At 44.3% G+C, this 24,410-nt stretch overlaps 1 protein-coding gene across 3 annotated transcripts; it reads left to right on the top strand.

Annotated features, from left to right (window-relative positions):
* The first annotated feature begins 14,318 nt into the window (after positions 1-14,318).
* Positions 14,319-22,826, top strand: LOC103654582 (ankyrin repeat-containing protein). 3 transcript variants are annotated; one of them, XM_008681423.2, is made up of 6 exons: positions 14,319-14,479; positions 14,599-14,726; positions 17,275-17,390; positions 20,596-21,275; positions 21,419-21,945; positions 22,046-22,826. In XM_008681423.2, the coding sequence occupies exons 4-6, from the start codon at positions 20,642-20,644 to the stop codon at positions 22,643-22,645; spliced, it is 1,761 nt and encodes a 586-aa protein (XP_008679645.1). In that variant the 5' UTR covers positions 14,319-14,479; positions 14,599-14,726; positions 17,275-17,390; positions 20,596-20,641; the 3' UTR covers positions 22,646-22,826. The 3 variants fall into 3 exon arrangements, with proteins under 3 accessions (XP_008679645.1, XP_008679646.1, XP_020401797.1); XM_008681424.3 differs by lacking the exon at positions 17,275-17,390 and having other exon boundaries at positions 14,346-14,479; positions 22,046-22,770; XM_020546208.3 differs by lacking the exons at positions 14,319-14,479; positions 14,599-14,726; positions 17,275-17,390 and having other exon boundaries at positions 17,736-21,275; positions 22,046-22,770.
* The last annotated feature ends 1,584 nt before the right edge of the window (positions 22,827-24,410 follow it).

Here is a 24,410-nt window from a genome sequence, read left to right as displayed (position 1 = left end):
TGTTGTAATGGTGCAGAAGAAGAACGGAAAATGGCGCATGTGCATCGACTTCATGAGCCTCAACAAGGCGTGCCCCAAGGACAACTTCCCTCTACCGCGAATCGACAAAATTGTCGATAGCACAGCAGGCTGCGAAGTCATGTCCCTCTTAGATTGCTTCTCGGGCTACCACCAAATCTACATGAATGAGGAGGACAAGGCCAGTACCAGCTTCATCACACCCTTCGGCATGTACTGCTTCGTACGAATGCCTGAGGGACTCAAGAATGTCGGCTCAACTTTTTCTCGCCTCACCAAGAAGGTCCTCAAAAACCAAGTCAGCCGCAACATCTTCACCTATGTAGACAATATTGTTGTAGCAAGTAAAGCAAAGAGGACCACCTGACCGACCTCGCAGAGACATTCGCCAACATGCGCGACACAAGACTACAGCTCAACCCAGAGAAGTGTGTCTTTGGGGTACGTCAGGGAAAAATACTTGGCAACTTGGTATCGCACCAAGGGATTGAAGCCAACCCAACCAAAATCCAAGAAATTATGGACATGGCACCACCGCAGTCCACCAAAGACATCCAACGACTAGCAGGAAGACTGGCAGCCCTAAATAGATTCATCTCCAAGTCCGCGCGAACGAAGCCTGCCTTTCCTCAAAACGTTGCACAGCGCGAAAGACTTCATCTGGGGCCCAGAGCAGGCAGCAGCCTTCGAGTCGCTCAAACAACACATGTCTGACTTAGCAACCTTGACAAGTCCAGACCCCTCGCTCCCACTACTTCTCTACATCGCGGCCTCACACTGCGCAGTCAGAGCAGCGCTAGTCCAAGAGCAGGACAGAGATGGAAAAAATCAGCAGTGCCCGGTATACTACATCTCCGAAGTCCTCACAACTTCCAAATGCAACATGATTGAGCTCGAGAAGATTTAATATGCAGTGGTCATGGCTTCCCGCAAGCTACGACACTATTTCGAGGCATTTAAATTATGAGTCACTTCGGACAGGGGTCTGGGAGAACTGTTCAGGAACCCGGAGGCATCCGCTAGAATTGCAAAATGGGCAGCGGAACTTTTAGGGTACAACATCATTTTCGAGCCTAGGACAACAATCATGTCGCAAGTCTTGGCAGACTTCATCGTAGACTGGACAGGACCCGTGGGGCCGCAACAAGAGCACTCAGAAACCGTCTGGACTATCCACTGCGATGGCGCATGGTGCCACACGGGGGCAGGTGTCGCGGCGATCATCACATCACCCGCTGGAGTCAAATATAGATACGTCGCGCGCCTCAGCTTCGCTCTAGAGTCCGACAGGTGCACCAATAACATAGAAGAATATGAAGTCGTCATCCTCGGTCTTCGCAAACTGCGGGCCCTTGGTGTCACCACATGTATCATTTGAATAGATTCCAAGGTCGTCGTCGGTCAGATCGAAAAGGAATACTCGGCCAAAGATCCCGTGCTGATGCAATACCTCACCGCTGTTTGTGGCCTCGAAAAGCAGTTCAAGGGCTTCACCCTACAACAAGTTGAGCGAAACAAAAATGAAGAGGCTGATGCATTGGCCAAAGCAGCAGCCAAAGGCGAGGCCCTGCCCTCCGACGTGTTCTACCATGTCATTGGCACACCAGTCGTCCGTAATCCCAAAGGCTTGCAAATAACGCAAGACGTCGATGGCCACCGGATCGTCAACCTTATAATGGCCAAAGACTGGCGGACCCAATAACACTGTACCTCTAGGGCCATTACCACCCATACGATTGCAACGAGGCCAAAAGGCTGAAACGTAGGAGCAGTGACTTCGCAATAGTCGAGGGCCAGCTTTACAAAAAGGGTATCAGTCAGCCAATGCTGAAATGCATAACTCAAACCGAAGGCCTAGAGATCCTTCGCGAAGTCCACAGCGAAGCCTGCGAGTCACACTCAGGACCAAGGGCCCTCGCAGCCAAGGTAATTCATCAAGGATTCTATTGGCCCGTAATAATATGCACGGCCAACCGAGTCACCAGATTATGTGAAGCATGCCAAAAATTCTCTCCTCGCTCAGGTGCCCCTTCGCAATTTACCAAACTCATCGCCCACACCTGGCCACTTCAGCAATGGGGGCTGGACATTGTCGGACCACTGCCTACGACACAAGGAAACCTAAAATTCACCTTCGTCATCGTCGAATATTTTACCAAATGGATCGAGGGCGGAGCATTCTCCACAATAATAGTGAAGACCGCGCAGAAATTCTTCTGGCAGAACATCGTCTGCCGGTTTGGAGTCCCATCCGAGCTAACAGTCAACAACGGCAAGCAGTTTGACGACCAGGACTTCCGAGAATTCTGCAGCTCCATCGGCACCAAGGCAGTGTTCGCCTCTGTCTACCACCAATAGTCCAACGGTGTCGTCGAACGCGCCAAGGGCAAGATCTTCTGCGCTATCAAGAAAAGGCTCCTCGACGACAAAAAGGGCAAATGGACAGACCAACTACCCAAAGTCATATGGGCATTGAACACAACAGAATGCCGAGCAACCGGGTTCACACCCTTCTGCCTGATGTATGGATCTGAGGCAATGACACTGCAAGAGTTAAAGCATGGAGCCCCACGAACAAACCAATTAGTCATCCCTAACGTCGACAAATCAACTTCCAAAGATCTTATCGACGGGGACCGTGTCCTCGCCTTGTAGGCCCTGAACAAGTATCAAGCTCAAACTAAGGCATGGCGTGACAACAATGTCGTCCTAAGAGAATTCAACGAAGGGGACTTAGTACTCACAAGAACCATCGGAACAGAGTCCCGGGGCAAGCTAGAGCCAAAGTGGGAAGGGCCATACATAATCAAGACAAAAGCATCGCCAAACACTTATAGGCTAGCCACATCATCTGGCGAAGACCTAGAGCATTCATGGAATATAGATAACCTACGTAAATTCTTTATTTAAGATCCAAGGCCCAAGTGCCTTTGTATTTCTGCAAACAATGTCACTCAGGCCCGCACTCTTTTCCTCCCAGGGGGTGAGGTTTTTAACGAGGCGGAGCCATGTAATATAATACCGAAAAGCCCCCACAAACAATCCAGCCAGCATCACGGTCATGGGTGTCAAAAAAGACCAAGACAACGGTCTTCGACATTCGACGCACAAAACAGTCACCGCAAGAGGCAGCCTAGACTGCCCTCGCGTGCGACACGTCCGAGCAAAAGCCACCTCAGGGTGTAGTCGGGCATGCACAATAATGCGCGACATCACCCACAGGGTGCGAAGTCTTTTCTATAAGACACATCCGAGCAAAAGCCGCCTAAGGGTGCAGCCGGGCATGCATAATAAGTGTGCGACATTACCCATAGGGTTCGAAGTCTTTTCTATAAGACACGTTCGAGCAAAAGCCGCCTAAGGGTGCAGCCAAGCATGCACAATAAGTGTGCGACATCACCCACAGGGTGCGATGTCTTTTCTATAAGACACGTCCGAGCAAAAGCCGCCTAAGGGTGCAGCCGGGCATGCACGATAAGTGCGTGACTTCACCCACACGGTGTGAAGTCTTTACTACAAGACACATCCGAGCAAAAGCCGCCTAAGGGTGCAGCTGGGCATGCGCCAGAAGCGCACGACATCACCCGCGGGAAGCGAAGTCCTCATCCCACCTAAGTGCCGCGCCAACACGATTACAAACCGAGACAATCTTATAATAAATGCAGCACGTGATATGCCATCGTAGTTTACATACATAAAACGAAGGGCCCGTCGGCCACATCGCACAAATAATACAAATCATATTTTGTCGCCCTCCCTCTCTATTGGGAAGCGGGGGAGGGCAGCGTTTTCACTCCCTATCGCTACACGAGAGTGAGGCCAGCAAAAATGTTACATCAGCTCTGCCTTCAGATAAGACCCGCCTCCCGAAAATTAAACAACATCATCTTCAACTCTTCGCCCTCAAATAGATTCTGCAAGTCCCCCTCCCCAATACACGTCCCGGCCGTCGAGGACAGTAGATCGTGTTGGCTACCATGATCTAGTCGAAGACGGGATCGCTCCATACCCATCCGGTGATGTCTCCCACTTTGTGACATCCCACCAACACTCTGTTTCGACACCACCTTTCGCCTGTGGTGGTCTTTGGATATCGCCCTGGCTGGGGAAGCAGACTCTTCGCGCGCATCAGATTGGGGCGGGGACTCTGATGCGGCCAAATCCAACGTGGCAAAGTAGTCTAAATCTTCCTCAGAAGACTCCTCAATCTATGAAAGCGGGCTCCCAAAATCATCCCCGTCCGAGGACCACGACTCAGTTTCAGAACCCTCAGACACATTTACATTAAAGGGCGTTGCATTTGCAGCCGCCAAAATACTAGTATCAACATCTGTGGGGGTTGCTTGCGCAGGCCCGGACGTCGGAACCTGCGCAACAACCGACCTTCAGTATCACAAAAAGAAACCCAACAACCCTAACGTGACCCTGCCCCCTGCGTCAGAGCAGCTGCCGCTGCAGAGTCTTCGCTAGGGCCGGCTTGAGGCACTGAGTGACCTTCAGCCCCGTCTCCACGCCATCTGTCCGGGTCAGCGAGCTTTCAAGGCCACCAAAGTCCTCGACTTCTTTGTCATTCATCATCTACGAAGACAACAAAAACTTTCAAAAAATGATGATGAAAAAACCTGCGCCAATGCTCGGTCATCCCTCTCCCGGACAGTGTCGCGGCCATGAGGGCCCCACATCCTATCGTAAAGTGCCCTAGCAGACCGCTTTAGCACCTCGTCTCCGACCTGAAAGATTCCACGATCGAAGTCCACAGTTACCCGATCGAAGACTTCGAAATGCCTACACCCCTCACGGGACAAGGCATTCGCCGCCCCCTCGCAGGTAACGAGCGAGGCGTAGGACATGAGGCCAGTCGCGATAGATGGGAGCGACTCTAGCTCCTCCTTCAGCCACCCGAGAAAGCGAATGCCCACCTCCTCGCCAGACATGTCAAAAGGGGTGGTTCGCGCGCCGAGCTCGTGGTACACATCCACGAACAACGTGTGCGCCCGTTCAACCCCAGCGCGGGTGGAGGCCTCCGTCTTCTCGGTGTAGCTGCACAAGCTCTTCAGCCCCGACTCCGCGTCGGCGGCGCACTTGAGGGCAAGGTTGGCCTCAGCGCGCGTAGCGTCAGCCTCCGTGTGGGCAGCTTGGGCCTCCGCGCGGGCCTTTTCCGTGCCCTCCCTCTCCTCCACAAGTCGACGGTCAAGGTCCTCTTTCTCCGTCTACGTCTCTGCCACCGTCAGCTTCTCAAGCAGGTTGCGGCACTTGTTCTCCGCCGCCGACTTGTCCCTGACCGCCTCTGTATGTTGCGTCCGGAGGCGCTCGATCCTCCCCTCAAGTCGCCGCCTCTCGGTAGAAAACTCCAAGCTCAGCGCCCTCGAAGCAATGTGTTTGGCGAAGGCAGCCGCTTGTCACAAAGACTGTCAAAGCAGAACTACAAAAACAATACAACTACAAACACTGGCCACACTCACATATTTCAGCTGATATGCAACTGATGCGGCCACACCCTTTGCAGCGGCGGCCTAGGCAATCTCGCCGCCGGTGTAGAGCTTGGACCATGGGTCCTCCGGGGCCCCTACGTCACCCTTCCCCACGGTCGCCGCGGCCACCGGTTCGGCTGACAACGTCGCCGGAACAACAGCCAGTAGCCCGGACTCCGCCCCTACACCATGATCAAGTCGGGATCGTAGACCTCGTAAAAAAACTCACCAGCAGGTGCCAGCCTCGTATGGGCGTCGAACATAGCGACCCCACCCACAAGGTAGTCGTCCACGGAGAGCTCCATGGAGACTTCGGTGCCCGAAACCGCTGTCTCAGTAGCATGCGGTGGCGAGGGAGGCCTACGCTCACTTGTGGGCATGGCGGGCGGAGGCATGCTGGCGCCCGAGGCGGCAGGCTTCGCACTGGGCCACGCCACCTTCGCCTCGCGCCTCGGGTCCGCCAACCTGGCGTACGCCTGGCACTTCCGCGGCCCATCTTGGCGATCTTTCTCCATCACTGCCGATACAACAGCACCAATATTTCTTCTGTAAGGGAAAATCTTCATCTCACGAGCTAATCGAGACGTAAATATGTCCTCGCCGGCCGCTCAGGGTATCAGAACATTCCTAAGCCAGCGACCCCCGTAAGCTTCATCATTCGCAGAAGATTCCGGGAGCTCGGGTGAAGACATCGTCTCCCCGAGAGCCGCGCACGTCTCCAACAAATCCACAACAAAATGATCAAAAGCCCTCAACCCCTCAACTGTTGTACCTAATTTCCTTTTCTTGGCGGACACACCCAGACCCTTGTCCCGTGAGGGGCCCTCGTCGGCCGTTGACATCGCATGTTTCCCCCAGCGGCCAACAACATTGGCATAGCCCCCCCGGGTAACCACCATACGGCAAATGGTTTAACTCAAAAACATGGTTCAGCCTAACGTTTGAACCGCGAATGTCCTAACTCCTTAAAGTCTTCGTCTATGGTACGTACTTCCCTACAATTTTCACGGCCTCAGCCTCGGCTTCACGCACAAACAAGGTCGCGTCGTGACCGCATAGATCCACTGCGAAGGCCGGACTTTGCACCATCTGGCCGCCCAGGGTAAGCATCCAGCGGGGGGTCACTTCGCCCAACGCCCAACCATGTGCCAAGGGCCACACCTCATAGGCAATAAACTCCTCCACCAGGTCGTGCCCGCTACTCAGGCGGGCAGCATATCAGAGGGTCCCTTCGTCTTTGTCTTCTTACACCACCTCGAATCGAGGAAATGCCACATAACAATGTGAGCACAGGTGGATGGAGGCAGACTTGGCAAGCCTTCGACATCCCCGGGAGCCACATAGAACCAAAAATCCCACCAGTTACCCCACTTGTTCCTAGCGCAGGGGACTATCTCCACAACCTCAGCCGAAGTCTTCCCAGTCTCAGCTTGAAGGTGCACGATCCAAATTGGGCTATCTTATCCCCTATCTTCCTCTTCTACCAATGCAGGCAATAATTTTTGGCGAAGACCTCCACAGACGGTTGCCCGTCGTAGGAAGAAACTGCCCAGGTGTACTTCGCAAGCGCCACCACTCGTTTGTGTCACACCCGATTTTAAGGGACAAAGTCGGGTGCATCTCATATATGCGTCAAAGAATACAACACATATAATAACATAGTTTACAGAGATAAATGTCACAATATAATTAGAGTACTTATTACATAGCGAAAGTCTTACTGGATAAAAGATAAATATAAAACGAACTAAAGTCCATCCTTGGCACCGTAAAGTCGACTGGAAGACGCCACCTAGATCGAATCGAACTCCTCGTTGTGTGGCTCCTCTTGAACCACCTATTCTTCTCCTGTGGGGGTGTGAGACAGCAAGGGTGAGCTCACACATGTTCATCGCTCAACAAGTTGTGGGGAATAATGTGTATGAACTCACCAAAGGTGGGAGTTCATGTGATGTGTAAGGCTGATCAACAATAGGGGTTAAAGCTGAGCATTGCTTTTAATAAGTTGGTCAAATTTTATTAGCAATTACTAGATGTAAGTAAATACCAAACCATAATAAGTATAATAGAACAAAATTAATAAATAATCCCATGCAATGCAAATGACAAATTGAATTTAGTTTCATAATTTAATCATGCGAGAGTCCTAAGCTGCTCTTGACCGCGAGCTCGGCTAGTATACCAGTTTTACACTCTGCAGAGGTTGTACCGTGTACCCACAAGTCATTTTACCCATCTGCGAAGGGGTCATGAATCCCATACACCTCTACCAAGGAAGCGAGGCAGGGTAACACTACGAGGCCTTTATAAAGTTCCACTAGCTTCCGAAAACCCGCTACAGTTATGGGAAGAGCACTTGCAAGAATCCCTTGTCTGACCGCCATCGCAGCAAAATCAACCCGAGAACCTCCCTGCATGCAACTCCCCTACTGCCCTTGCTCCTTTTGGGTAAGGTAGTCTTCCACTAGCTTTCCTAATTAGTCAACCAAGGGCGTCCCATTCCACCCTTGTGGTGGCACGTGTTTCTCAAGTTAAGCTTCATGTTCTAATTAAAATAATATAATGATCTTGACATGAACTTCAATAACATAACAGAATAATTGGAACATGGATATAATGAAATATTAACCCAAAACCATATAAAGCAATAGCAAAACTACCCAAGTGATTCAGTGGTAAACAAGGTAAAAGACAATCAGACTAGGGTGACCTATTGGGTCCCATCAAAATTAAACCTATGCATTGAATAGTGATAATAAAGAACATTATTGGGTAATAGAAGTGGTCAAGGGCACAACTTGCCTGACACTTGAGGTTCCAGGTACTAGGGTGATTCTTTAGATCCCCGTGACCGCACTGCTAGTCGTAGCAATACAAACAAACATGGTATAGACAAAATTAACATCACACCAAACAAAAGAACAAACTGAATAATAATGGTCTACATGAAGCTACGAGATCGTGGGATCGAGAACTACTAAGATCGGAGTCATGGTTCAGGAGTTATGATCTATGGAAGATCTACATGATTTAAACTATATTATAAATTGATTAATATACATCATATGAGAAAATATACTCTTAAATAATCAATTCAACTTTAATCTTAATTATGACTTAACTAGAGATCATATTTTAATCAAATTTTAATTATGGACAGGCTAGATTTGATTTAGAAGAGCTAATCTAGTAGACACAAGATAAATAAATATAAAAGTATGGTACATGGTATAATTAATGTTGATACTGTGTAGTACATATTTATACGGAGCTAACGCAATTGGAATTGTTCAATTCGGAGTTTAAATGGAGAAGTTATGAATTTCAAATGGTTTTATGTATTTGATAAAAGATTAATTAAGAGATTAATTTTAATACCATTTTCATGTTAAAACAGTGTCACTAAGTGATAGATAATATTATTACAAAATTATAGAAACATGAATGGATCAATTTGGAATTAATATGACTTTACTAGGAATTAAACAAGTTTATGTAATTATTTTTGTATTAAAAATCATTTTCTCAATCAATTTTCATGATTTTCCTATTCACTGGACTGCGCCTCAATTATCGGAGAAGATAGAGGCCCCTGCGTAAATATTCCCGAGACTCGGGCCATTCCAAATTGGATGGCAGGTTATTTTCGATAAAACACAGGGGTCTATACGTTAAAGCGCCTGGTGAATGGATTTCATTCTATGAAAGCCATCGGATCTGACTTGGGTGGCCCACATTTGATCAGCCACCACACTAAACTGGTACGCTACGCAAGCCTTTAGATCTAGATCCAACGGCCATGTTCTAAACGGGGTTGATGGCTTAGCATCCCTCCGATCGTCGATCGACGGTCAGGGCATGCTCCACCGAAGGGGTATGCCCGGTCTGATCTGAGTCGTCGCTCGTGATATCGACGCCCCACGCTCTTTCGCCCAACCCGACAGCGCCCATGCGGCGGAGCTCAGCTCCCCGTGGTGGCCGGTTCGCCGGCGAGCACGAAATCCGGTGCCTAACCGCCCCCATCTAGAAATTGATCGGTACTAAACTGAGAGGAGAAGATGGTGAATCTGTAGAGAGGGGTCTCACCGGCGATTGAAGAGGTAGCGAGCATGCCACGGTGCGGGGTGGGACTACGACATGAACAGGGCTCCGGTGAGGAATTCTGCCCGACCCGAGCACCAATTCATACCGGCGCGGCTTCGTCTTCACACAAGGGAACCCCACGGAGGTCACTAGGTTGTCCTTATGCTTCAATTCACAGCACCAGTGAGGAGCGGCCACGACGTATGCAGAACGGCGGCTGGAGCTTTCTGGTAGTCATGTAGGGGTGGCAGGGTTTGGCGCCAGGTGGAGGAGGGGCTAGTTTCTTATCCTACGGACAAGGTTGGGGCGCGAGATAATCTCGCCCAAGCCATTGCGCAGCGGAGGTGGCTATTATGGCGTCCGCGCGATTCTGGCGGAGGTAGAAGATAGTGTGTGGGCCCCGTGCTGCAGTGAGTGGATGTGAGGCTGGCAACGCAGACAAGTGGCCCCATCGGGTCAGTCCGATCCACGCGCGCCGCGAGCAAAGGGCGAGTTGTCGTGCCCGCCTGGCAGCGCGGTGTGCTAGCACGGCTGTGACTTGGGCCGCGACGTGGGAGTGGCGCTGGGCCAAGGGTGTTGGTTCAGGCCCAAGCGCAGGTTTGTGGCTACTTTTCTTTTTTTTCAATTTAATTTGCTATTTTAAATTTAAATTCAAACTTGAAACTATGTTTAATTTTGGTCATCACATTAAATGCACAAGCAAAATCTCGGCCAGGATGCAAGTTCTAATTTATGTTGATTATTTTATTACCCTTTTAAACAAATTCTTCAGTATTCAATAACAATTAATTCACTCTCTTAAATAATCAGGGATCCTTTCGTCTATTTCCTGTTTCTGAACCACAAATCATGTTCCTAGTTTTAAAAGTTCAAGCCTAAATTTGAATCACCTAAATTTAATACTATCCTTATATCTCAATACTCATTTAAATAAATGATTATAGTGTCTCATTTAATAGAATGAATAATCATTTAGTTGAATAGAAAACCTTTCTATTACTTCTTTTCTAAGCTAATTCTTGTTTTCGAAATTCAGTCTTCAAAATTCAAAGCTCAAGTATAATTTGAGATATCTGAATTTACTAATTTCTTTCTTTCTTTCTTTATTTTATTATTTTCCCTTATACAAATTTCGGGCTTTACAGTTCGGTGTCAACTGGTGGACTTGCACCTCAAACCTTCGCAACACCTCCACTACAAATCGATGCGTTGGGAGGCGAAGACCGGCAGCAAAAAAGGCCTCAAAAACTATCAACTCGCCCTCAGGCTCGGGGACCTCTTCTGCACCTGGGGCCCGCCCGACACCGTTACCAAATAAAGTAACCAAGCCGTTGCATCTCCAGTAGGGATGAAAACGGTTTCGGAATTTTTCGGAATTCCGGAAACCGATTTCGAAATTTTTCGATCGGATTCATCGGTAACGGTATTTTTCGAAAACGGAATCGGTTTTCGGAATTTTCTGTCGGAATCGGTATCGAAATCGGCGTGGTGTTTTACCGACCGTTTCCATCGGTTACCGGTTTTTGTCGGAAATTACCGGATTTGTGTCTCGGAAATTTCCGGAATTGTGTCTCGGAATTTTTTCGGAATTTTTTTCGGAATTTTCCAGCATGTGATTTTTTCGCATCGCCTATACATCTCTGGATAAGTATTACTTATTTTTTATTTTTTGGATGTTTTAAGATTTTTTTGGGGTTAGATGGTATTGGAAGGCAGTTGAGATTAACGATTTGGTCTCTCGAACGAATCCACCATTTTCTATGCACATGTTATGTATTAGTAATATATAATGATAGATAGCCGACAGTCTGTCTTTTTCACACACTAGATTTTAGAGTTTTCCTGTGAGGCTGTGAAAAAACCCTTTATGTGAGGAAAAAATATTTCATGAGTAAGCATGTCATGTCAACTAAATCGAGTGGATATTGTGAAATTTGAGTCTGTGAACTTGTGATCTTTATGAACTTGTTATACTGTGAACTTGTGATCTTTGTAAACTTTTTATATTATAAATTTGTGATCCTTGTGAACTTGTTATATCATGAATTGTGAACTTGTGGTATTTGTGATCTTTTGTCAATTTTGTTTTATTGTGAAGTTTGATATGTTTACCGATCGTATTTTAGATTTCGACCGTTACCGGTGTATTTTCCGCACCGAACTTTCGTTTCCGATGTTTCCGAAATACCGATATCGTTTCCGTTTCCGGAGTTACCGTTTTCGATTTTGTTTCCGATAAAAAATATGAAAACGGTAATGGTTTTAGTGTTTACCGACCGTTTCCGACCATTTTCATCCCTAATCTCCAGCACGCAGCCCGAGAAAATCCTTGAGGTCCCAAACTCCATGGTGTGGCCGGGCTACAACTCAACAACCGCCAAGTCACTCAAGGTCTCCTCAGACGACGGCGCGGCCGGTGATGCGCTCGCAGCAGACGAGGAGGAAGACATTGCAACATACCGTCGGCGGCGGCGCGGTCTGCTTGATACGGGCCCGATTTCTGGCATAGAACGAGCAAGGAGGGCAGGCTAGCAACTGTAAAAGCTAGGGTTCTGTAGCGCAAATGCAAGCAAGTAGCGGTCTCGGCCGAGGTCGGCTTTTTATAGGCGTGATGCCTCGGGAAACCTGCAGTACAACAGTAACGCGTCCATCAACAGTCACATTTCAAAAACCCCCGTGGGACCACTTCGAGGGAGGGCAGCGTCTTCCCATCTCACGGTAGTCTTCGGCACCAGCTAACTTGGTCGAACTGGCCCCTCGGAGGGCAAATGTTGGGGCAAAGGCGGACACGCCACCCTTCGCTCGCTAACATGTACTCCGCGCGTTGCACGGACGAAGACTACATCTGCAGGACCCGCCGGACAGACCAAGGACGTTGTCCATACGGAGGCCTGTTCGGCCCCCTTTGCTCCGGCGAGACAAGACGAAGGCCCCGCGAAGGCCATAGGACCTCCTCCCCCCTCAGAGCAGGGAGAGGCCCATGTACAATTCGGCCCATGTAACAGGGCCCCGCGTCCGGACCCCGCGTGAGCAGTGTGGGTTGGGTCGTGTTTGTAATAAAGTGTGCCGTAATGACTCGCTGTAACCTCCCCTCGTGGGAAAATTCCGGGGATAAACTAGGTAATCGAGGGTCTAAATATCCTTGACAGGGCCAGGCAGTCCCTCGAGTGCCTATAAATACCCCCGTACTATGCCAAAGCGCAGAGAGAAAATATTGTGGTGTTGACACCCCGTGTTAGCATTACAAATCCTTTCCCCCATTTCCCGTTGGATCTACCCGTCCTAAAAGGCAGGTTCCAACATAGAGTACCAGAGGCAACAAGCTGAGTACCAGAAGAAGAAGGACGAGTATTATTCAAACCTCCAGGCCCATAATCAATCTATACTCTCGGTAAGTCAAAGTAAGATTTTGTTCGTAACAACTAAAAACATATGATGTGTACCTTATTTTCTCAACAATGGCTTGAATCTAATTTGTAGCAACTAGCACAACAAGTGGGCGTCCCGATGCCGACATATGGGATGCCGCCTCCGAACTTTGCACTTTTTATGCCAATGTTGTCGCCTCCACCTCCGCCACAATTCCCTGTGGTATGTACACATATGCGTGTGTGACATGTTCATACATGCCTTATGTGTTAAAATGAAAAATTTAGTGGTTAATATTTCATGTGCGTGTGTCATAGGGATTTCAGACACCTCCTTCTTCAGTTGCCGCACCTGGAGATGTGTCTGGTCAAGACGACGCATCAAATTCTTGGGTGAATAACATTTTCAACACCCAGAGTCCAGCTGGAGGAAGTGGCTATAACTCGAACCAACCAGATGACGGATATGAGTGACAGTTCATCAAATGTGTTTGATTTGGAACTATGTTAGTGTTCATGTCGAAGACTATGTGTCAAACTATGTCAGTGTTTAATTTAGAACTATATGTTGATGTAAAAGACTTGTTGCAACTATTTGGAACTATATGTTTGTGAATGTGAATATTTATGTGAATTGATGTTTGTGAATGTAATTGTGAATGTAAATATGTGGTTGTATATGAAATCTATGTATATATATATGAAATTCGTGGTTTTTTGTGTAAATGTCAGAAATTTACAAAAAACAATAGGAATTTTTTGCAACTGATGAAATTCATTATGTTCGGCGGATAGGGTAGGCCGTCGGACATAATACTTCCTTATGTCCAACGGCTAAGTTAGGTCGTCGGACATAATATGTCCTTATGTCCGACAGTCTTCCCTAGCTGTTGGACTTAAGCGACGGACGGCCGTTATGGAGGATAAACGATGACGGCCGTCAGGGGCCGTCGAACATAGCTTATCTCCAACGATCGCCGTCAGAAATAAGGTTATTTCCGACCTTTTACTACCCAGGCACGGGTACCGTCGGACATAAGCCTTCGGCCGTCCAAAATAGCTTATGTCCGACGGCTTATAGCTTATCTCCGACGGCTTTGTTTGTCGAAAATGCTTTGTTTTAATGTAGTGCTCCCAAACTAGCCCTTACATATCCTTTATTTATATATCTAAAGAATATAGTTTGAGTCATTGGGACGACCAAATTAGTACGTACTATATACTTTTGCTGTTACTTGAAGCCTAATCAATTCTTTGCTTTGTTCTAGTAGCCGTCTACGTATCTTTATTTTTCGCCTTTTGCTTTTTCCTTTTACCTTTTCCTATTACTTATTTATTTGTCGATCGGTTTCCTATAATAACGCTCCTGCGAGTGACAAGTTCCTTGTCTGCCTAGCCTCTTTGTCACATTGAGAAGATTAACCCGTTATAACACCTTCTGTCCATCTGGCCTCGCTCGTCACTTGCTTTGAGAAAAGAAATCGTGTGCGTAGAAATGTCTGGATCATTTATTTCGTCCTTATTGGATTCAGCAACCAGGTAATAATGTTCGTATCCTTGTTTCTTATAAACAGTATTAGATTATTTCGTGACTAGTGTGTGCATAGTGCATAATAAATAACGCGAACTAATGTGTACGTATTGCTTGAAAACTAAAGGAGCTCGGAAATTTGAAGGCCAAATGCCACCGTACCCATCGTTGTATTGACCATCAGTGTATAAAAGAAGCCGGACAGTTTCGCTGCTGACGACGAGCCACCTAAAGGCCCAAATAGAAAAGGAAAAGGTAAATGAGCATACTAATTTTGCAATAATGGTTTATATGTGTTATCTATATATATCTATATCTATACTATATATAATCCATTAAGAACCTAATGTGGATATATAGTACTACTATGATTTTACCCTCCGCGCTGACACTCTGGGTCCACCCCACACGTCCCGCCTGCCTTGGGGCCGTGACCTGTGAGCCTCACACCCAGCGCCCACGGCCCACGCAGTTAACATCAGAGCACATGTACCTTAATGTTTAGAAATAAACAATAATTATATAAAAAAATAGTGCAGAGCGAGCACTTAAACCCAAACCCCTGCTACGGAAATTAGAGGCTATCTACTAGACCACAAGTACCTTTAAATAATAATTATATTTGAATAAATATCTCAATACCTATGTATATGATATATAAAAATCGTAGCAAAGCACAGACAACTGGTTGTATGACAACGAAGAACCATGTATAATTGATATATAGTGTAACAGTTTTAGAAATCATCCATATATATGTATATATATCAATATGTGAGACTAATTATAATTGATAGAGTCTTTACGTATTTGGTTGTCTGATCAGCCTCTATAGCCTGACTCTACATCTTTCACGGATGCACCAATTATTAATGTGCCAATGATACTTAATGTGCCAAACCAGCAAGAGTCAGTCTCCTTAAATACGAGCTAGGTTCGACTATTCAGTGTCAAGGGCCTTAATGTGCCAATGATATTGCCTCTATAAAATTCAACAAAAAATGGAATAAAACTTTACTTTTTTCCAAAAAATTATTATAGCTTTTAAATACCACTGCTCCCACCATCCTGAAAAGAAAATGATTCTCATTTAATAAGCCAAATAGTTTAAAGTTTGAAAAATCTACAAGAATAATACTACAAGATATGTTGGATCATTATCATTATATTCATCATAGAATATATTTTAATACCTTAACTGTTTAGAGTAAAAAATATTAATAATATTTTTAAAAAATTGAGTTAATCTCATTGAGATGTTTGACTGCATCCTAAAAAAGATGCCAATCTAGATGAGTTAAACATTCCGAAGTTTAACTATTTTTTTAATATATATATATATATATATAATTTCAATTATGTGTGTTATGAAAAATATTTTTTATAACTAAATTATGACACTTATTTGGCAATCATAAATTTTAGTATATTTTATATAGATCTGATATAACTTAATGTCTATTTTTAAACTGTAACTTTTATTAGATGACAGAAAAAACACGACAACAAACACAATCATCCCTTGCAATACCTTTAATCTTTAATCAATCATGGTACAAATCATCTACACATGCTATTTGTTCATCACTATGTCCGAACTAATATTTTATTGGCTTCTCTTCCATTAGTTTCACGGTTTTTTAGATCCGATTCATTACAGTGACATGCAAGCAAAACTTAATTAAATATAAAAACGGGACAAATTTAATAAACTTAATTAAGTCTATATGACACTGAGTAACCAAACACCCCCTTATGTGTACACACCGCGACAACAGGTTCTACTAATCTACTATATATTACGTCAAACAAATCTCAATCAACTAAAAGCACGGTGCTCTACAAATCTAATTCCAGATTATTTCCTCCTCCTGACCAAATTTCCTTTTTTCCTCTTAATTAAAACAAACAATAATGTAAAGCGTTGTGAACATCTTAGTCCAACTCCAGCAATACCGTGCATGCGGGCTTGTATAACACTATTTTGCATTGTAGATGCACTATTTGTAGAGAGGAGTTTGAAATATGAAGTGAGATATGGAGTGGGATAATGAGTCTGCTGGAGATAGTCTTAGTATATTATATTGGCCAGAATTTCGTCAGTTCAGATAATTAAGACAATTAATTTTAATTTATTTGCACGACTATGATAATAAACGTATACAAAAAGCGAACAGGTTTAAGCATTCGCATCATATCAATTAAGATTAAAACATGAACTAGCATAACATATGATGAGAGGGAGATGGTTGTGCGTTTGTTCCTTGCTAACATCGGGTAGAGAATACTACGTCGATATTCAGTAGTGTTTCGTTCTTGTCCACAACCAAAAACAGCCACATAAAAATTCGTCGGTTTTGTAAATTAGGATAATTAATTTTAATTTAATCCGAATATAAAGCATGACTATGAAAACAAATATGTACAGAAAACGAATAGATTTTAACATGCGCATCAAATTAATTAAGTTTAAAGTTTGAATTAGCAAAACATATGATGAGAGAGATAGTTGTTCGTTTGTTTCTTGCTGACATCGGGTAGAGAAGACGACACCGACATTCAGCACCGTCTCATTCTTATCGACAGCCTAAAACACCCAAGTAGAAATTCGTCAGTTCACTAAATGAGGAGAATTAATTTTAATTTAATCCAAAAATAAAGCATGATTATGACAACAAACATGTACAGAAAGTGAACGGATTTAAACATGTCCATCCATCATATCAATTAAGATTAAGACTTGAACTATCAGAACATATAATGAGAGGGAGATTTTTGTAATTTTGTTTCTTGCTGATATCAGGTAGTGAAGACATCACCTATATTCAACACTATCTCGATCTTGCCGACGACCAAAAATGCCAACTTGACGAGGACACAGATAAGTCATGACAACAAGGAAGTGATCAAGCAATAAATGTAAGTCGCAGGCACACAAGGCTAGGACCTTGATTTTAGCGAACCATTCACATATATGCTGTGCATCCACGCCCTTTGCCTTACATGTTCGGCCCGGCCCGGCAAGGAGAGTGAGTGTGTGTTCTTTCTTCTACCTATCACCCAATACATGGAAGACCATAGAGAGCACTCAACTATTCAAATTATGTTCTCTCCACCTCAACTAGCAAGGTAGAACTAAATGTTGTCACAATTTTTTTATATGTTGACATACACTTTTTATGAATGGGCCTTTGTGATTTTAGGAATTATTTCTAAAATTAAATGGGTAGGCCCAATAATTCCAACAAACCCCCACCAAATCTGAAAGTCTCGTCATGACTTTGCCCCAACCTACTATTCTCTAATGTACTAGTAGGAGTCTGTTAAGTTGAACGTGCACCTAAGACAGCAAGCTATGCTTATTCACAACTTGAACAATGGAATAAGCCTTAAATTACAAGTTTTGCGGTAACAAGTTTCACTTACGGTCAACTTATACTTGACCTCCAATAGGCTACTTCGTTGTTTGACATATAGGTCATACTCTCTGGTCGCTTCATGAGCTTAATAGAGATCATCCAAATCTCATAGACTGCGATCGTCCAACAGTTGGGCTCACATAGTCTTATTCTTTTAAGAACGTTTTACATGACAACGTCTTTGGTACTTAAAACCAATAGAATTCATAATGCTATTGTCAACCTGCCATAGAAGAATTAAGAATATTGCATCCTTCTCTCGAGTGAGTTAATGCTAACCTCTAGCTTGTTCACCTCGGATCCTAATTCACAGGTCTTCGATAACATACCACTAGGGAATAACTTATACGGGTCTCAAACCCATTTCCTTGGATGCTATGTTTATCACATTACATGATAGCTCTTTACTAAACAGATCAGCCAAATTTTTTCCAGTGTGGCCAATTCACAGTAATTACTCTAGAGTTTCTCATTTTTCTAACTGATTTTAACCATCTCTTGATGTGTCTTGGTGACTTCATATTAGACTTAGAACGGTTTACCTTGCCAATAACTATTTGATTGTCACAGTTAATAAGAATTGCCTGTAGTGGTTTCTTAAAAAAAGGTAAGTCCATCAATAGCCCACGAAATTCATCGACCTCCACTATAGCTAGTGTCAGAGCACCTGTTATGGACGACTATGGATGGAACCATACCTTAAAAGCATGTTTGGTGTAGTGGTAAGTGCATACTGGTTATAATCAACATGTTCTAAGTTTGAGTCCTACATGTGCAACATCTTTTTCTCCTTTTTTTCCTTTTTAACCATACCTAATTATTATTATGTTCTCTGCTACTAACTATAGCTATGTCTAGTGCTGCGAGTTTTGCTTCCATAGTAGATCTCGTCAATATGGTGTACTTGCTTGATCTCAATGAAATAGCAACACCTCCAAGATTGAAAACATAACTTCTAGTACTGCAAGATAGCCAAAATAATTATTTTATAATATATAGTGTCCACCAAGTAGTTCATTACACAATCTAGCACACGCCACTGAACATCTCTCGAATTACTAGTAAACTAACTCAATTTGTTGACTCCAAAAGCGATGTCAAGCCTCATAGCACCAACAAGATACATGAGTGACCCAATAATATATGAATATCTTAGTTGGTCTCTACCAATTCTCTTATTCTATGAAGAATCAAACTAGAATCATAGGGCGTTGGGGGCAATTTACAACATTTATAGCCAAAACGACTCAAACAAAGAATGTGTTAGAGTAATCTCATTCTCTCCCTTGATTGCTTGATGTTAAGAATAATATCAGCCTCACCTAGATCCTTCATTTTAAAACTTTGGCATAGATTTGACTTGACCTCGTTGATCATGTAAAAACATGTTCCAAGGGTCAGTTTGTCATCAACATACAAGCATAATATGACTCACATTGATGGACCTCATTGAGACAAAAGCCTGTTGATTTGAGTATCAAGTCAAATTTATCATGCCATTGCTTAGGTGTTTGTTTCAAGTCATACAAAGAGTTATATATCTTACAAACCTTGTCCTCATGACCCTTTACTACACACCCATCAGGTTGTGTCATGTATATTGTCTCTTCTATATCTCCATTATGGAAAGTTGTCTTAACGTCCATCTGATGAATGACAAGACCACACGATGCAACCAAGGAGAGTATAACACAAAGAGTAGTCAATATGGTAACATGTGACTAAGTATCAATGTAAGCTTTGCCTTCTTTCTAGGTGCAACCATTGGCCACAAGCCAAGCCATGTACTTGTCAATAGTACAATCAGAGCTTCTAATTGAACACCCGCATGCAAACTACAGGTTTGCAACCATATGATCGGTCAACAAGCTCCCAAGTTCCATTAGAAAGAATAGAATCCATCGCACTATGAATACCTTATTACCAATCATCCACATCAGGAGATGAGAATGCCTCAAGATTGTTTTGGGAGAATCATCTATAAGATAAACAGTGAACTCGTTACCAAAATACTTTGCAGTCCTTTGTCTCTTACTCCTCCTAAGAGCTTCACTGTAGATCTCCTCATCATCTGGTTTAAGTGTATGTTCAACATGCTTATACAATTCATTAGGCTGAGGAGTTGTATTTGTAGTCTCATTCAAAGGTAATCTAGACATGATCTGCAAATCTTTCATAGGAAATATGTTCTAAAAACATCATGAGACTCTAGCAACGAATTAACATGCACATCATACACCTTAGATTTATCCACTAGAAATCTATAAGCAATACTATGATGAGTGTAACCCAAAAATATACAATCCACGGTTTTTTGTCTCAACTTATGATTTTTATTTATTTGCACATTCACTTTTTTCAAACAACCCCATGGCCATAAAAGAATGAAGGTCTTCTCAAAATCGACTCCTGGTAGGTAGTTTTCTCCTTATTCTTCATGGAAAATCTATTTAGGACAGGACATGCAGTCATACTGCCTCCCCCATTATGCCTTATAAGATACAACATTGTCTAACATGAAGTAAGTCATAGAATGTGTGATTCTTTCTTTTGGCGACCTCGTTCCACACAGAATAGGTCAAAATCTTTAGAGAAATATTCACCTCCTTGACCAGACCTTATTATTTTAATTTTTTTCTCAAGTTGGGTTTCTACTTCCACCTTATAGATTTTAAAATAATTTGGACCCTCATTTTCATTTTCAGTAACTACACATAACAAAATCTAGAGCAACGTCTGCTGGGCGGAACTATGACGAATTCATCATCAACTCCACCACGATCGGTATCAGTGGCAATCCAGCAACGTCTGCTGGGCGCAGCCGTATCCGGCAACTCCGCGGAAATGAAACACATGGCCCTGCGAGCCCCGGGGGTGCTGCTGGGGACCACTCCTCAGGGGAACACCTGCCTCCACATCGCCTGCATCTATGGCCACGAGAGGTTCTGCAGGGACGTCCTGGCGCTGACGACGAACAGCCAGCAGTCTCCGGCGGCGGCGCCTCTTCTCGTGACCATCAACGCGGATGGCGAGACGCCGCTGCTCGCCGCCGTGGCCAGCGGCCACGTCTCCGTGGCCTTGTTTATCCTCGGGCGCTGTCGGGAGGAGCGGCTGAGCGAGGCGATCCTGACGCAGGACAAGCGCGGGTTCAACGCGCTGCACCACGCCATCCGCAACGGGCACCGGGGGCTCGCCCTCCAGCTGGTCGACGCGGAGCCCGGCCTGTCGAAAGCCGTGAACAAACACGACGAGTCGCCCTTGTTCATCGCGGTGATGAGGAACTACGCGGACGTCGCGGAGAAACTGCTGGAGATCCCCGATTCTGCTCACGTGGGAGCGTATGGCTACAATGCTCTGCATGCTGCCGTGAGAAGTGGCAATCCAGGTGAGGACCGGAGACGAGACATGCACATGTTGCTGTTTCTTCCTTTTTCATATATAATATAAATATAAAAGAATGTGACATGATATTATATGCCAATAATTTGACCATGCATATATATATGCCCTGCCACGATTTGCTTTCAGTTGTGGCAAAAAGGATCATGGAGACACGTCCTGAGCTGGCAAGACAAGAAGACAAGCACAAGGCGACCCCAATGCACATGGCTGTGCACTGGGATAAGATTGACGTGCTGAGAGTGCTGCTGGAGCATGACTGGTCCTTAGGGTACGTACTCGACTCCAGTGGTATCCCTATTCTTGCTTCAGTTGCGAGTCGAGGATACGTTGGTGCTGCCCAAGAGCTTCTCAGGCATTGCCCAGATGCTCCCTATGCCCCTACAAATGGCCTGTTGACATGCCTTCACCAAGCCGTTCAGGGTGGTCACATGGAGCTTCTAGAATTCTTCCTGCGGTCAAAGCATCTACGGAAGCTAGTCAACATGCGAGACGGAGCGGAAGAGACTCCTCTGCACGACGCCGTCCGAAAGTGCAATCCCAAGATAGTCAATGCTTTGCTGCAGCATCCGGACACCGACGTCACAGTGCTTAACCGGTCGGGTAACCCGGCTACCTGGCTACTACGGGGCGACCACGCCAAGACTTTAAACTGGGTACGCTAATTTATTTTTTACAGTGGTAGAATATTTTTTTTGTTGAGTATTATGCTAATGTGTGCTCCACATGTACATACCTTTCTTTGAATCCTTGCAGAATGAAGTCTCCATGCTTATGTTGAAAGCTGATCCTGATGCAGCAAACGATACATATAACCTTCATAAGCAAATCAAGGATCGAGTAACTTCTGAATCAAGGAAGGATATAAAGTTATTGACTCAAACATACACAAGCAACACTTCATTAGTGGCAATCCTCATTGCAACAATCACCTTTGCTGCTGCTTTTACCTTGCCTGGAGGATACGACAATGATGCTGGAAGTGAGGGGCTACCCATCATGTCAAGAAAGGTTGCCTTTCAGGCATTTTTGATCTCTGACTGCTTGGCAATGTGCTCCTCACTGGCTGTTGCCTTCATATCCATACTAGCAAGATGGGAAGATTTTGAGTTTTTAGTTTACTACAGATCGTTTACTAAGAAACTTATGTGGGTTAGCTACGTAGCAACCACCATAGCATTTGCAACCGGTCTATACACAGTTTTAGCCCCTCGCCTCCTATGGTTGGCTATAACAATTTGCCTTATGTCAGTTCTACTGCCATTTCTTACTTGGTTACTAGGTGAATGGCCTGTCTTGAAGCTTAGATTTCACCTGGGCAAAACATTCAAGTCTGAGCTCCTTGATATGGTCTGATTTTATGAACTCGTCTTATTTCTTCCAACAACTCTCTGTTTTACTATATCTAAAAAGATAGTATGTATGCCTCATGTTGTTTGAAAAGATGTCATTGTGATTTTGAATGTCATGTAAACCTTAAATTTTGTAATTTGATGTTTATTGCATACATGGCAACCGTTGTAGTTCGGGCCCCTTATCTACAATGATTGTATAGTATTTTTTCGGTTAGCACCCATTCTTATAAACCTGCATGGTAGATAGAAACAAAATCAGGGACAGACATATTAGCTTCAACCTCTAGCAGGGAACAACATATTTAATCTCTTCTTCCTCCCTTCTACTCCTAAAAAATCCATTGGCGGTGGCCAAATGGTGGGGCTGCGCATCTTCAAACTCTAGCAGGGTGCAACCTCTTTAATCTCTTCCTTCCTATTTACCACTATTCCTACAAACTATATAGGGTTCAGCAAATCGTGAACCACAAAACTATTACAAAGTCTAGGAGGGGGGTCGCACTACATATCATGGAGCAACCCGGGTCCCAACTCACACTAGAGCAAGCTAAATCGTGAGCGCACTTTGTTACAAAAGCGATTATAGTAGTGGACAATCGTAACCTTGAATAAGTATCACTAGTAGAAAACATCTTAAAGCCGGTGGTATGCACATATTTTCACTGGTGCGCGCGCAAGTGAAAATAAACAAGTAAGGTCGACTTAAGCAACCGTCAGTGAAAATCTAATTTCCATTGTCGGTTCTCTTAACACAACTATCAGTGGAAATGGAGCATTTTCACTAGCGGTTGGTGTAACACAACCTCCAGTGGAAAAATCTAATTTTCACTGGAGGATGTATTACACCAACAGCTAGTGGAAATACCTTATTTTCATTAGCGGTTGTGTTAAGAGAGCCGCCAGTGGAAATAGTATTCCACTGGCAGTTCCTTAATACAATCGTCAGTGACCTTGATAGTATAAATACACCTTCATCCTCCCCCGACAGGAGCTGTAACTCGCAACCAACTTCCATTGGAGGCGATTTTAGAGGTCCAAATTTCACAAAATACAAGGGGAGGTTTTGATCTTCATTTTTTGGAAGAAGGTTGCGAAAAAAGTTGGTTTTTGTTTCTCTTGTCAATCTTTGTTCATTCTTGCTAAATTTTAGCCACATTTTGGATCTATGGTTTCACCATGTGAGAGAGAAGAATATAGTTAGGTTATTTTCTCAAATGGGGTTGCTTAAGATGGTTACATTCTGTATATCCTCTCTCCTTTTTCATGTTTGGTTGTCAAATCATTTAATTTATCCATGAGACATATTTAGTTGGTTAATGAATGATGCATGTGTTAATTTGTATGGAGAAAGTGGAAGATACGTTTGGTAATTAAGATTTTTTTATTAGTTGCTATGAAAGGTTGGTTTAATTATGTTTCAATTGCCAATTATTGTTCATTTTTGCTCAATTTTAGCTACATTTTGTAACTAAGCTTTCACCATGTGTTAGAGAGAAGAGTATAGCTAGGTTATTTTCTCTATTTCGTCAAATGAGGTTGCTTAAGATGGTTAGATTTTGTCTGTCCTCTCTCTCTCCTTTTCACGTTCTCAATTTTTGTTCACTTTTCCTCAATTTTAGCCACATTTTAGATTTAGGGTTTCACCATGTGTTAGAGATAAAAGTAGTTATGTTGCCTCATCCAACCGTTTGTGACATTTGTTGTATAAATACCGATTCATTCTTCCCGACATGAATTGTGGCTCGCATCCCAACTTCCATTGGAGG

Source organism: Zea mays, chromosome 4, assembly GCF_902167145.1.
Source record: "Zea mays cultivar B73 chromosome 4, Zm-B73-REFERENCE-NAM-5.0, whole genome shotgun sequence".
In the NCBI taxonomy this organism is placed as follows: Eukaryota; Viridiplantae; Streptophyta; class Magnoliopsida; order Poales; family Poaceae; genus Zea; species Zea mays.
The sequence above is the reverse complement of the archived record's forward strand: the minus strand, read 5'-3'. Positions and strand labels throughout refer to the sequence as shown.